Source organism: Peromyscus leucopus, chromosome 4, assembly GCF_004664715.2.
Source record: "Peromyscus leucopus breed LL Stock chromosome 4, UCI_PerLeu_2.1, whole genome shotgun sequence".
In the NCBI taxonomy this organism is placed as follows: Eukaryota; Metazoa; Chordata; class Mammalia; order Rodentia; family Cricetidae; genus Peromyscus; species Peromyscus leucopus.
Genome location: NC_051066.1, coordinates 7,593,558 through 7,607,659, shown reverse-complemented (window position 1 = coordinate 7,607,659; position 14,102 = coordinate 7,593,558). Strand labels below are relative to the sequence as shown.

The window sequence follows — 14,102 nt, the reverse complement described above, 5'->3', positions numbered from 1 at the left end:
GAAGCGGGGGCAGCTGCAGGACAGTTTTCTCTTCCAACAAAGCCTTCACCCCTTACCTACATTGTCAGCTTCTATCCCAGCCTTGGGGACAGACCAGCTTCACTCCTCACCTCTGGACAGGATCTGTGTCCTGCTTTCTCCAGGTGTTTTTCCAGGCCACTTCCCCTGGTTATGTAACCTTGATCAAATCCAGATGCTGCAGAATGTTTGATAGAAGGGGTCAAGTGGCATGTGAGAAGAAAAGCACTTCTGTACGCATGACCCAGCATTCATTTCCTGTCCGGGCCCAGCCTTCCACAGCCTTGTGCTGCTGGCCCTGGCTTGGGGCATGCAGGGAAACACAGAAATGCTCTTTCAGGACAGTGGGAGGGGTGGGGCCCTCCCCAGAGCTGCTCATTCTAAATTGTTTGTTATGTAAGCATCCCTGGCTTCTCTTTACATGTTATTCTAGTGTTGGGGTTGGGAGCTGATTATAAAAATAACCTGGCCATTTTAACAAATGAGCCATAATATAGGAGAGATAGTAAAGACATCTGAAAGACTTGTGATCCTCCCACACCCTTATGTTAGCTGCTGTTCACATTTTGGTTCTTTTTTTCAATTTTTATAAAATTGGGATATTACTATATATGCCAAGATATAAAATTTTAATGAATGTGTTATAAACATATTACCAAGCCATTAGAGAGGTTTTTGTTTGTTTGTTTTTTGTTTTTGTTTTGTTTTGTTTTTTTGTTTTTTGAGACAGGGTTTCTCTGTGTAGCTTTGCGCCTTTCCTGGAGCTCACTTGGTAGCCCAGGCTGGCCTCGAACTCACAGAGATCCGCCTGGCTCTGCCTCCCAAGTGCTGGGATTAAAGACGTGTGCCACCACCGCCCGAGGTTTTTTGTTGTTTTGTTTTGGGTTTTTTGCAAAAGTATTTTGTTTATTTATTTGTGGTATTGAGGATCAAACCCAGGGCCTGCACATTCTAGGCTAGTGTCCTGCCACTGAGCCCTGTCTAGAACTTCCTGCTGGGGGCTAGTGGTGCACACCTTTAATCCCGGCACTTGGGAGGCAGAGGCAGGAGGATCTCTGTGAGTTTGAGGCCAGCCTGGGCTACCAAGTGAGTTCCAGAACAGCCAGGGCTGTTACACAGAGAAACTCCAAAAAATCGGGGGAAAAGAAAACATTAAAACATCCCACTTTCTGTGCTCCCGCTGGCCTAGTGAGCCGGCACGGCCTCGACATGCAGAACGACGCTGGCGAGTTCGTGGACCTGTATGTGCTGCAGAAATGCTCCGCGAGCAACTGCATTATTGGTGCCAAGGACCACGCATCCATCCAGATGAACGTGGCCGAGGTTGACAGAATCACAGGCCGGTTTATTGGCCAGTTTAAAATCTATGCTATCTGTGGGGCCATTAGAAGGATGGGTGAATCGGATGACTCTATTCTCCGATTGGCTAAGGCTGATAGAATTGTCTCAAAGAACTTTTGACCAGAAGAGATCGGGGAATATTTGTCATAAATAAAAGTGAGAAAGTTTAAAAAAAAAAAAAAATCCCAGGTGGCCTTTACAGTGTCCTATTCTATGGATGGAGAATAGCCTGGCTTAACTTGAACAGTGGGTGTTTTGGACCTTCCTTTTTTGTGTGCTATCTTTAAAATTGGTGTACACTAGTCATTGTTTGTATATTTTGGGTTAAATTGCCAAAGTTGTTGAAAGATTGTGATTCTCTGAGGATGATGTGTATTACGCTCAGCCTCACAGCCTGCTGCAAGCACTGTAGAGGAACGCCAGGCATCATGATGTCTTACCCACACTCCTGCCGGTGTCCAGAAGGGCAGCCGATTTGAAGACTTGGCATTCTATGATTCCTAGCAAGGCTTTACACACTTTCCATGTCTAATGATGATTTTATTTTTCCATGAATTGTTTGTTGATGGTCTTGTTCACTTTTTTCCATAGTGAGGATTTATCTTTTAGCCACTGTTGTTATGTAAGAATCCTCTGTGTTAAGAATATTCTGCCAGAGGCTGAACAGATGCCTCCACAGTTTAGAGCATGTACTATGCTTGCAGAGGACCCCAGTTCAGTTCCCAGGATTCACTCAGGTGACGCACAACCACCTGTAACTCTAGCTCCAGGGCCCCTGTGGCCTCCGCACTCTTGTAAACATATCTGCACACAAATACACATGTATATGCATAATTAAAAATAAAAATAAATTGGGGCTGGAGAGATGGCTCAGTGGTTAAGAACACTGGCTGGTTTTCCAGAGGACCCAGGTTTAATTCCCAGCACCCACATGGAAGCCCACAACTGTCTGTGACTCCAATTCCAGGGGATCTGACGTCCTCACACAGACCAATGTGCAGGCAGAACACCAATGCACATAAAATAAATAAATAAATATTTTTAAAAATAAATAAAAATTAAATCATTCTTTAAAAGAACTCCTCTGCCAGACAGTTTACTTCTGTAAGGCCACAGAAGCTGTTCTGCCAGGCATCACTTCCCCACCTGCTGACTTGACAGTGTCTCCTCTCTGGAAAAACATGCTCTCCTGGACACAGGTGCTGCTGGCTCCTGCCATCCTGCTCCCCACCAAAGACTGCTGTGTTTCCTTCTAGACTATGCATCTCAGACCATGTTTGAATGTAAAACTAACAAAACAACAGCATGGAAAATAGTTGTTTTATGAAGTTAGGATGAGATTTCAAGAAGACTCCTAAAGGCCAGAACTGAAAAAATGCTACGGAATTAGGGGAAGAAAACTTGCAGTGACCACATCAGACCATGTGCCTTAGGAAGATTCTGCAGCAGACCTCGGCCCTGGTCTCCAGGTGGGACTTAGAGGAGATGATTTTAGGCTCTAGTTGTAGCACTCAACTCCCAAGGACAGTGCTTGGTTGGGAAAAGGGTCACATGTTGATAAAAAGTGGTTCTGGGGCTGGACAGATGGCTCGGGGAGTCAAGAGCACTTGCTGTGAAAGCAAGAGGACCTGAGTTCAAGTCTCCATCACCCATGGGAAGGCCAGGCATGGCCGCACGTGCCCAGAACCCCAGCGTTGGGGTGGAGGTGAATGGGTCCTGGGAGCTCCCTGGCCAGGCAGCCTAGACACAGTAATGAACTTTCAGGCTTAGTGAGAGCCCTGTGTCAAAAACTATGATGGAGAGCGATAGAGGAAGACACCCAACATGCATCTCTGGCACAGGCCTGTACCCAAATAGACATGCGAATATACGACACACACAGTTTCATGCCTTTAACTTTCATATTACTTTTCATGTTACGCCACTAAAATGTACAGTTTGCATTGTCTTATGTATTAGTTTAAAAAGCAAAAACAAAAATCTCTCCTTAACCAGCCTTTTTGGTCAATTAGTCATTTAGCCCCTGACCACATGAACACTCAGAGTGCTTGGAAAGCACCTGGGATTTCTCTGTTCCCACAGCTAGGAGGTGGCCACATGATCTGACTCTTGTACTTGAAGTGATCTTTGCTCTCAGTGCATGAGATGAAATGACTGAGCATGGTGACATTCATCAGTAGTGTAGGTTTGTCCTGTAGAAAAAACTCCTGAGGACAGACTTCTGAAAGAGCGGTGTTACTTATGCTGGCTTCTTACTGAATCCTTTACACGCCTCAGTTTCCACCTCCCTCCCTCCCTTCATTCTTCAAGACAGGGTCTCACTATCTAGCACTGACTGCCTCAAACTCTCTCCATGACCCAGGCTAGCCTTGAATTTGAGGCACTCTTCCTGCCTCAGGCCTCCCTAATGCTAGAACTACAGGTGGCCCACTAGATTTAGCTTTCTGGCATTTTGTTGTTATTATTGTAGGTGAATGCAGTCAGACTCATCTCCAAGGTTGGTTTTACTGCCCAAGAAAATGGCGTTAGTTGGGGCAGTGATAGTGGGGTAGTGCTTTAAATCCATATGGGGCATGATGATTGTTTCGTTACCGTTGTGTGTGTGGCTCATTTTAAGTCTTCCATTCTTCTCAAGCCAAGCTCTTTCTCAAGTTTGATTTCTCGAGGTGGTTTCACTTAAGTGGAGTTGGCATTTCACTCCATAGCACCCTGCGCTGCCATGCCTTCTGAATGAGATTGGTCTTCTGAGAAAAAGCCCTTCTGCAAATTGTTATCACAAAGGTGACCTAGACAGTTGAAGTACAGTTCAAGGGTAAAGAAGAGAAAGAACAGGAAACTGTCTGTGAGCAGTACCCGTACCTAGTGCAAGCAGTGCTGGTCACCTCCAGCCTCAGCTGTGACAGGCACAGAAGGGAGGCTTTCTTATTTCAGAACACAAGAGACTGTTTGTTAGGGTCCTTACAAGTTAAAAAATGTGTGAGGATGGCTGTATCTGAGAGGGAAGAGGAGAGGGAAGCCAGCAGGAAGGTGGAGAGGAGCAGTTTCCTATGGGGACAGCTGTCTGGGGCAGGAGCAGAACAGCAGCTCCAAGTCGAGGGTAGAGAGCTCAGGCGAGCATGAAGAGGAACGGGATGGAAACGCTTGGTTATTTATATCAACACTGATGTGTGTGTTCTAAGATAGCTGTAGTGGCACAGACCTGCTACCCCAGCACCTGAGAGAATGAACCAGGAGTTGAAGGCCAGCTTGGGTTATGTGCAACTTTGTCTCAAAAAGCAAAAGAAAAAAAAGTGCTTTAAAGAATGTGCACTCCAGCCGGGCGGTGGTGGCACATGCCTTTAATCCCAGCACTCAGGAGGCAGAGGCAGGTGGATCTCTGTGAGTTCGAGGCCAGCCTGGTCTCCAAAGTGAGATCCAGGAAAGGCGCAAAGCTACACAGAGAAACCCTGTCTTGAAAAACCAAAAAACAAAAAAAAAAAAAGAATGTGCACTCCATATGGTAGACAGCAGCAGGCTATAGAGATGGATCATGTCTATTTCTGAGTACATTTGTATTGAGTTAATGAATTTTACTTCATTACATTTATTTGGTGTGTGTGCGCGCGCGCGTGCGTGTGTGTGCGTGCACGTGCGCGTGCATATGCCATGGCATGTGTATAGAAGCCAGAAACAACTTGCAGGAGTCAGTTCTCTCCAACCAAAACATGTGTCCTGGGGATCCAACCCTGTTTGTCAGATTTGGAGGCCACTGCTTCTACCTGCTGAGCCATCTTGCCGGCCTGGATGATTGGAGGCAGAGCTAACCTCATGAGGCCACCTCCTAATTCTCCCCAAATAGTTCTATTAATTGGGACCAGACCAAGCATTCAAATATATGAGCATGTGGGGCCCATCCAAACCACCATAAGGAATTATCAGTTAGAATGAAATACTTAGTGCCTTTCATAATACTTGATAAAGACAAACTGAAAATTTTAATACATAGAATATATGGGTGTAGCTAGGTGGTGGTGGTGGCGGCAGCGGCGGCAGCAGTGTACACCTTTAATCCCAGCACTCAGGAGGCAGAGGCAGATGGATCTCTGTGAGTTCAAGGCCAGCCTGGTCTTAAAGAGTGAGTTCCAGGACAGCCTGAACTGTTACACAGAGAAACCCTGTCTCAAAAAACAAAGAATATCTAGATGTTAAGCAGTGACAATTCAGCCCATGTCTCACAAGTTCTCTGCCAGTTTCATTTGCCCTTTCCTCCTTGTCTTGCAGAAGCCCTGCAGAGGCCAGTGGCAGCTGACTTTGAGCCCCAGGGTCTCAGTGAAGCCGCTCGATGGAACTCCAAGGAAAACCTTCTTGCTGGGCCCAGTGAAAATGACCCCAACCTTTTTGTGGCTCTCTATGATTTTGTGGCCAGTGGAGATAACACTCTCAGCATCACTAAAGGTAACAGGGAAACAGCAAGCAAGGGTGGAGGGGGGCTGCGGCTTGGCTGTCCTGTCCTTTGCTCCCTGAGAGGGCAGAGATGCCTACAGAGCACAGTGCCCACCCTTAGGAGGCTCCGGGCAGCAGCCCTGTGCACATGCCTCCCCACACTCCTACAGCAGAGGACACCTGGATCTCAGGCTGCAAACATAGGGTTTGCTCCTTGTTTTTATCGCCAGCTAAAGTGTTTTTCCTCACAAAGTTCCCTCGCACCAGGAACAAACTTTCGAGTAAACTTGTATAATCTCAGATGCCGAGGCCAAGTTGTCTCCTTGCATTCATGACTAACAGGAAGATAAGATGTGCTAGAGACAGGTTAGAAGGAAGCCAGGCATCGAAACTGACACATCTGTTTGCTTCTTTTCTCTAAGGTGAAAAGCTCCGGGTCTTAGGTTATAATCACAATGGGGAATGGTGTGAAGCCCAAACGAAAAATGGCCAAGGATGGGTCCCAAGCAACTACATCACCCCTGTCAACAGCCTGGAGAAACATTCCTGGTATCACGGGCCTGTGTCCCGAAATGCCGCCGAGTATCTGCTGAGCAGCGGGATCAATGGCAGCTTCTTGGTTCGGGAGAGCGAGAGTAGCCCTGGCCAGAGGTCCATCTCGCTGAGATATGAAGGGAGGGTGTACCACTACAGGATCAACACCGCCTCTGATGGCAAGGTGGGTCACCACCCCGACTGGGACCAGCAGGGAGCTATGGGCTGTGGAGGGGAGGTACAGAGGGGAGCACAGGTGGTAGCCCAGACCATTGAGTTATGGCAACAGGCTCACTCAGGATGTTTCAAGCAGGGCATGGTGGCTCATGCATGTAATCCAGCACTCAGGAGGCCTAGACAGAAGGATCAGTACTTCAAAGCTATCCTTGGCTACATAGTAAGTTCAGGGCCAGCCTGGGCTATATAAAGACCTTGTTTCAAACAGACAAACCAGACAGTGTCTTAGGAATCTTCCAAGTAAACAGCAAGAGTTTGCATTAGCTTCACAAAAGACCATTGGTTGTCAGCCAGTGTCAGCTTTATTATAGGTCTCTGGTCTTGGTATGTAGGATTCTCTGAAAACCACAGGGATACTCTTAGGTCTCAGACAGAAGTTCTTACATTAAGGCTCTTCCTTTTCATAAATCCATTGTTTGTTCTTTTGATTTTTGATACAGTCTCTGTATTTTGTAGCCCAGGCTGTCCTGGAACTCGCTCTGTAGACCAGACTGGTTTCAAACTCACAAAGATCTACCTACCTCTGCCTCTCAAGTGCTGGGATTAAAGTCGAGTGCCGGCCACCACTGTCTGGCTGGCCCTTTTTGTACATTCGTAGAGCGATGATGATTGAGCTTCAGTGAGAGAAATTCAACAGTAGTCACTCACTATGTAAGGCTGCAAGTCCCAGTGACAGCCCTCCTTGGCCTGACACCCAGTGTTGGTTCTTCCTGTGGTGAAGTGTGGGTGTAGACACCTGTGAGCTCGCATCAGAGTACACCGATTGGTCTCTAAGCACAAAATGTGTTCTTTAATTTTGTTATAACATATGTTATTTTGTAATCTTTGCATGAACATGGCTCCTTAAATGTCCACGAAGAGAACGGCGTAACCAGTGCTAGTGTGCTGCGGTTCCTCTCCTTTAACCCTTACCTCTAGCCCTAGATGGTACATCCAGATTTTTGCATCATTAAGAGGGGGAGCTTAGAGGGACAAGGTTTCAAGTCCAAGATTGGGGTCCCCCTCTTCACGACCCCGAGTTCTGTTAGAGGGCAGGATTGATTGGCAGATTGCATGGTACAGATGGCTTGTGCTTCTGTCTTAGTCACTGGTCTATTGCTGGGAAGATCACATGACCAAGGCAGCTCTTGTAAAGGAAACCTTTAATTGGGTGCTTGCTTACAGTTTCAGAAGCTTAGTGCGTTATCGTCATGGTGGGGAGCATAGGGCAGGAAGCGCGGTGGCAGGCAGTCATGGTGCTGGGGAAATCGCTGAGAGCTACACCCAGGTCTGTAGGCTGAGATAGAGAGGCTGGGCCTGGCATGGACTTTTGAAACCTCAAAGCCCACTCGTAGTGACACACTTCCTCCAAAGAGCAAGCCACACCTCTTAATCCTTCTAATCCTTTCAAATAGTGACACTCCCTGTGGGTAAGCATTCAAATATATGAGCCTATGGGGACCTTTTGTGTGTGTGTAGGGAGGGGGGTTTTTCAAGACAGGGTTTCTCTGTGAAACAGTCCTGGCTGTCCTGGAACTCACTCTGTAGACCAAGGCTGGCCTCGAACTCACAGAGATCCACCTGCCTCTGCCTGGGATTAAAGGTGTGTGCCACAGCCCGGCAGGACCATTCTTATTTAAATCACCACAGCATCTAAACTGTCTCGAAGGGGGCTGACTCCATGGTATAGCATTTGCCTAGCATGCATATGACCTTGGGTTCTGTCTGCAGAACTGCAGTTAATGCATGTAATTTTTTGTTTCTTTGTTTTTTGTTTTGAGAGACAGGGTTTCTCTGTGTAGCCCTGGCTTTCCTGGAACTCAGAGATCTACATGCCTGTGCCTCCCAAATGCTGGGATTAAAGGTGTGTGCCACCACTGCCTGGTTAATGCATTCACATTTTACACACACACACACACACACACACACACACACACACACACACACACATTTTGCTTGTTTTTGAGAGAGGATCTTGCTATTTACTGCTGTCTTGCCTGGAACTTACTGTGTGGTCTCGTTGGTCTTAAGCTTGTGACCACACTCCTGACTGTGCCTCCTGACTGCTGGGATTAAGTGTGCAGTGCCACACACAGCCTTGTTCCTATCTGTACGTAGTGTATGTGCATGGTTTCAGATGACAGACTAACTACAATAGAACCTGATTCTGTCTCCAACTCATTCTTGCCCGCTGTCGTCAGCCCCTTTAGACTTACCCAGCATATCTGTCCTCATGATGCAGACACACAGGTGAGGCCTGCACACTGATGCTCCTCGCCTTTCCAACGTGTTTTGAGAGTTTCCCAGTGGCACACATAGGCCTGCCTCTGTCAGCGTTCTGTAGTGGCTCACTCATACCTGTAGTCCCAGCACTTGGGAAGTCAAGGCAGGAGGATTGCTGAGTTTGGAGCCAGACAGCGTGACATAGTAAAAACATTGTCAGATATAGCAAACCAAAACAAAACGACTTCTTTCCTTTTTATTTTATTTATTTATGTTAGTTTTTCAAGACAGGGTTTCTCTTTGTAGCCTTGGCTGTCCTGGAACTCGCTCTGTAGACTAGGCTGGCCTCGAACTCACAGAGATCCACCTGCCTCTACCTCTGAGTGCTGGGATTAAAGGCGTGTGCCACCACCACCTGGCTTTTCCATCCCCTTTTATTCCGTCCAGGACACCAGCCCATGGGATGTGCTGTCCGAATTCATTGGGGATGGTCTTCCCTACCCAATCCATTTTGGAAATTCCTTCACAGAAACAGCCAAAGATGTGCCTCATCAGTGGTACCCTTGGTGTTCCCTCATTTAGGCAGGCTAGCCATACAACTCACAGTTAGAGCCAGGCTGCCTCAGCTGTGTAGGGGGTCGAGCTTGGAGCTGACGCCAGGCTGGTGGCCCTTTGAAAGAACCTTCAGGCTACAGAGTACTTTTTCCCTGGGAGCTGGGTTTCTGGAGATGACAGCTTGCTCCCCTCTGTTTTCTTTGTGTGGAGCAAGCCAGGCTGCTTCAGAGTGACCACTGAGGTCCACACTAAGCAAGGCCATGCTGTTTGGCCCCTGAGTGCTTTGATCAGCAGCCTCAGAGCAGTAGGGCCAGGTGGGGTCTGAGGGCAGCTCATCAGCTTGAGCTTAGTCTGAGTACGACTCAGAGTGGGGAGGAATGTAGAGTCCCCTCTGTCTAAAGCTGGTATGTGCCTCAGGCCACTCCCATAGTCAGCAGCTCCTCTGACAGCCTGCTCTCTGCTCCTCTCCGGAAGGTTCCCCCATCAGCTGTCCAGGCACCCAGAGACTTTGGAGACTTCTCAGCCCTTGCTGAGGCTTCTGTCTGCGGAGGGTCACATTCAAGGAAGTGGTGTTGGGTGGAATCCTGTCTCCAGAGGGAGAGACAGGCGTCAGGATGGGGAGGTCCCAAGGCTTTGGTAGGACAGTGGGGCTCGATGCTGAAGAATGCTTCCCACAAAGCAGGGCTTTGATGCAGTCCTCTTTGATTGCTAAAGGAACATTTAGAATGCTGGGAGGGGCAGACTGGGGCTGATAAAGATTCTATTTTATTTCCAAATCAGCCCGTCAGTCTACAACTGGATACAGAAGATTCTTCTGGGGGGCCCAAGGATCTCTCTGTCTCACTCTGACTCTTATTTACCTCTCTTTGTGTTCTGTGCTTTCCAGAGCAGTTTCGACTAGGGCTGCCTTCTAGGTGATTCTGCCTCTGTTGCTTTTCATTCTTACTCCTGCGAGCACAGCTGTGCATTCCCACAGTTCCCAAGAGTCCTGCAGTCCTTCCCTCTTGAAGTTTCCCAGGACACATTATTTTCATGGTCCGAAGTGACAGACTCAAGTTGACGGAATGGAGCCCAGGCAGGAAGCGTTGGCTCCAGGGCCTCAGGATTATCTGTGCTTTGCCTTCCGTGGGCATTCTTGGAGGAGCCTGCTGACTAACTGCCTTCCTTTCAGAGGAGCTGCAGCCGGGTGGACTTGAGGGCTCTCTGTGAACAGTTCTGCAGAGCCCGGCTCAGTTCTAAAGCACAGGGCACTGTCCTGGGCCATGGCTCCCAGGAGTTCCTCACAGTCGGGAAGAGGCAGAGTCCTGCCTGGGCATGCCGTGAGTTTGCGGGGCAGCGCAGCACAGCACAGGCACTTGGCACTAGCCTCACCTCCTCTCTGAATGCACCATGAATTCCCAGTGCTCATCCTGACCAGAGCAGTCAAAAGGCAGCTGCCAGAGTGGACAGTGTGACTCTGGGGACGTGGCTGTGAATGGAGCCACACTGCACTTGAGGGGCGGGCTGTAATATTAACGTGTAATGAGTGCCCGTGTGTGAACTTTAGGTTGGCAAATGAACTTAGTCACGGCGTTCTGAGGAGTGGTAGAGACTGGGGGCTGTCTCCCCAAACCCTGCAGAGTACACTGTGTCTGTGACCAGCATGGTGAGGATAGCAAGCTAATGGTAGGCTGCTGTGATGCCACCCCATCCGCTGCACCGGGTACGTGTCTAACTCACTCTGTCCCCAGAGCAGTGCTTTGAGGGTCCTGCTGCTCGGCCACAGTTGTCACACGAGGAGCAAGGGGTATTTCTAGACAAATCTTGGTTGTCTTGCACTTTTTAGTAGAATTATAGATATAAATTTGGCCTGCCTAAGTTTTAAAAATGTGTTTATATCCTCAGCAAGCAGAGAAGGGAGCATGGATCTGCTACTGAACCCGAGCTACCCCGTGTGATTATCTCCCTTTAAAGTGTTTTAATGATCTAATACTTTAAGCTACAGAAAATAATTGTGTCTGCATTTTACTACCATAATGAAATAACCTGAAACAGCTAATTCACAGAGACAGCTGTATTTAGCTCTTGTTACGGAAAGCTGTACGTTGAAGCAGCGTGGTACAGCCTGGTAATGGCCCATGGTCCAATAGCAGTGAATTGGTGGAGTCTTCAGTCCACAGAGTGTGTGCAGGAACAGACTTCTCATCTGAGAGAGAGGAGGGACCAGGCTGGCTTCTTCTTAACCACCCTCTGAAGACTCTGGTGCAGGAGACCCTGGGGTGCATCTCCTGAGACCACACCTATTAAAGCTTCCCCACCTCACCACACTGCTCCAGGGAATGTGCAGAGCACGGTGACAGTAGTGCTCAGTGTAAGCAGCGACCAAAGGCCTTGTGCCTGGGCTGTGTCGGGGCTCTCCCCGACCCTAACTATTCGTATGTCACAGCTGTAGTCTCAGCTGGTCATCTCTTTCTGTGCATGGCTCACCAAGGGTCAGCGCTCAGTCCCACGCCTCCCCACTGTGGGTTTGCTACCGGGCCAAGTCAGGGTGTTCAGTGATGTGCCTGGAGCCCAGCTGTTGATGCAGATGTGAGCATGCACTGCAGCAGGGGACAAAGGTGGCTGCACCTCCCACTCTGTGCTTTCTGCCCCGCTCTGCCGTCCGTCTGTCCTCATGAGAACTCTGCAGAGTGCTCCCTGGGAGGTCCTCCGTGCTGTGGCTCTCAGGACAGCCTGAAAGCACCCCTACCTCAGGAGTCTTCCTGTGCCCCATCCTGAAAGGTTGTGCCATCTTCTGGCCTGCAAGGTGCTGACAGGAACAGCTCACCAAGCAAGCTGCCCGCAGTGCAGGTCTTGGTGTCCCATGCCTTCCACCAAGTCCCAAGCCGGTAGGCAGCCTGAGGAGGAGACCCATGCCTCATGGTCAGTCCCCACCCTGTGACCACTGTTGAACATGCATGAGTTGTTTTCTTCCCGTCAGCAAGTTCATTCATCAACAAGGACTTACTAAGTACCTACTTTGCAATAGTTTCTTGTCACGGGGACAACACGGGGAGATGGCCCAGGGCTGTGCTCCCATGGAGCTTAGGTTCTGTTGGGTGGAGACAGACCTGTGAGCTAGCACTTAGTACAACGCAGAAAAGTGAGGCAGGTGATGCTGCCTGCCATCTGCCCCGGCAGTGGCTCCAGGCTGGACAGTCAGGCAAACATTTACACTGGAGGGTAGGGACTAGAGATGACTCTTGAAGTTAAGAGCACCGGCTGCTGCTCTTCTAAAGGCTTCCAGTTCCACTCTCTGTAACTCTGGCTTCAGGGAGTCCAACACCTTCTTTTGGCCTTAGAGCACCAGGCATGCACATGGTACACGTACATACATACATACATACATACATACATACATACGCAACTACCTATACACATAAAACAAAAATAACCAAAAGATTTAATTAAAAGTAATACATTGGTTCAAGGCCAGCCTGGTCTGCAGAATGAGTTCCAGGGCTGCCCAGGGAAACCCTGTCTTAGGGGGAAAAGTAGTACATTGTAGGTTAAACTGGGGAGTGCTGGGTGGGTTTCAGCGGAGGCAGGTGCACATGCCCTCAGGCTTTGGAGTGTCAGTAAGTCCCGTGTCCGTGTCCCCGTCCCCCCCCCCCAGCTGGAAAAAGCTTGGAAGGGGGACTCAGTCGTATGGAGAGCCTTTCCTCTGGGTTTTCGCTTTGTTAATGAGGGTGTTCTCTATCTTCCTTAGCTCTACGTCTCCTCAGAGAGCCGCTTCAACACTCTGGCTGAGTTAGTCCACCATCATTCCACAGTGGCCGATGGGCTCATCACCACGCTCCACTACCCAGCTCCCAAGCGCAACAAACCCACCATCTACGGTGTGTCCCCCAACTATGACAAGTGGGAAATGGAGCGCACAGACATCACCATGAAGCACAAGTTGGGTGGAGGCCAGTATGGGGAGGTGTACGAAGGTGTCTGGAAGAAGTACAGCCTGACTGTGGCTGTGAAGACCTTGAAGGTGGGTTTGGGGCCTGGCTGAAGGATGGGGGTGTGGGGGTCCTGTGACTCAGCTGGGCCCAGGCCGGTGTGAGGCTGATCATCTTCCGTCTGTGACTCCACAGGTGCTGAGGGTCAGGAAAGGCTAGTTACTAGAGTCACCTGTTCCGTGGCAGCGTTCTTTCAGAGCCTGTTTTCTGTTCTTGTTGGGTGACGTGGAGGCCACTGCCTTGTGAGAGTTAAGAGGTGGAAAAGGAGAGTCATGAGAGATGAGTCCTCTGTGGACTTGTGGGCTGATAGAAAAGCCAAGTGTGGAGTGTCTTGGCCAGTCCTTCCTGGAACAACTCCAAGAAGCACTTGTCACTGGGCTGTGGCCTTCCTTCCATCACAGGGCCACGCCCCTCTTCACTGTTGGCCAGTGTGTCACATTTGTTGGTGTTTTCCTGTGGAAGCCTCTGTGTGAGGCTAGGTCCCCTTCCCTGCATCTGAGTGGTCTGAGCTTGTCCCTGTGGTGAGAGTGCCCCCTACTGGTCGTCCACATTGTTTGCTTGTGCTTGTTTTCGACTCTGAGGATAGCCTGTGAACAGCCCCCAAGGAATGGTCCGGAGCTGCCCACTGCCTGGAACACAGGCCTGAGCGTGTACTTGTGTCTCACCTCAGCCAGGCAGTGCATCTGACAGGCTCAACTCTTGCTCTAAAAGACAGTAAAATGGAAGCTGGAATTTTTGGTTGCCATGAGTAATTGTTTAGAACAAGACTGTATCCCTTAATTCTAGAAGGAAAAGCGGCTTTCTGATCACCGTATTTAATATTTC

At 49.1% G+C, this 14,102-nt stretch overlaps 2 protein-coding genes across 3 annotated transcripts in view; both read left to right on the top strand.

Moving 5' to 3' along the window:
- The window catches only part of Abl1 (ABL proto-oncogene 1, non-receptor tyrosine kinase), a 122,143-nt gene that overhangs the window by 89,074 nt on the left and 18,967 nt on the right, over positions 1-14,102 (top strand). For both annotated transcript variants that reach the window (XM_028884661.2, XM_028884662.1), the window contains exons 2-4: positions 5,620-5,793; positions 6,204-6,499; positions 13,037-13,309. In XM_028884661.2, the coding sequence (XP_028740494.1) occupies positions 5,620-5,793; positions 6,204-6,499; positions 13,037-13,309 (743 nt within the window). The remainder of the gene's footprint in view (positions 1-5,619; positions 5,794-6,203; positions 6,500-13,036; positions 13,310-14,102) is intronic.
- Positions 1,153-3,303, top strand: LOC119087829 (40S ribosomal protein S21-like). The gene has a single exon (XM_037204580.1). The coding sequence runs from the start codon at positions 1,228-1,230 to the stop codon at positions 1,477-1,479; it is 252 nt and encodes an 83-aa protein (XP_037060475.1). The 5' UTR covers positions 1,153-1,227; the 3' UTR covers positions 1,480-3,303.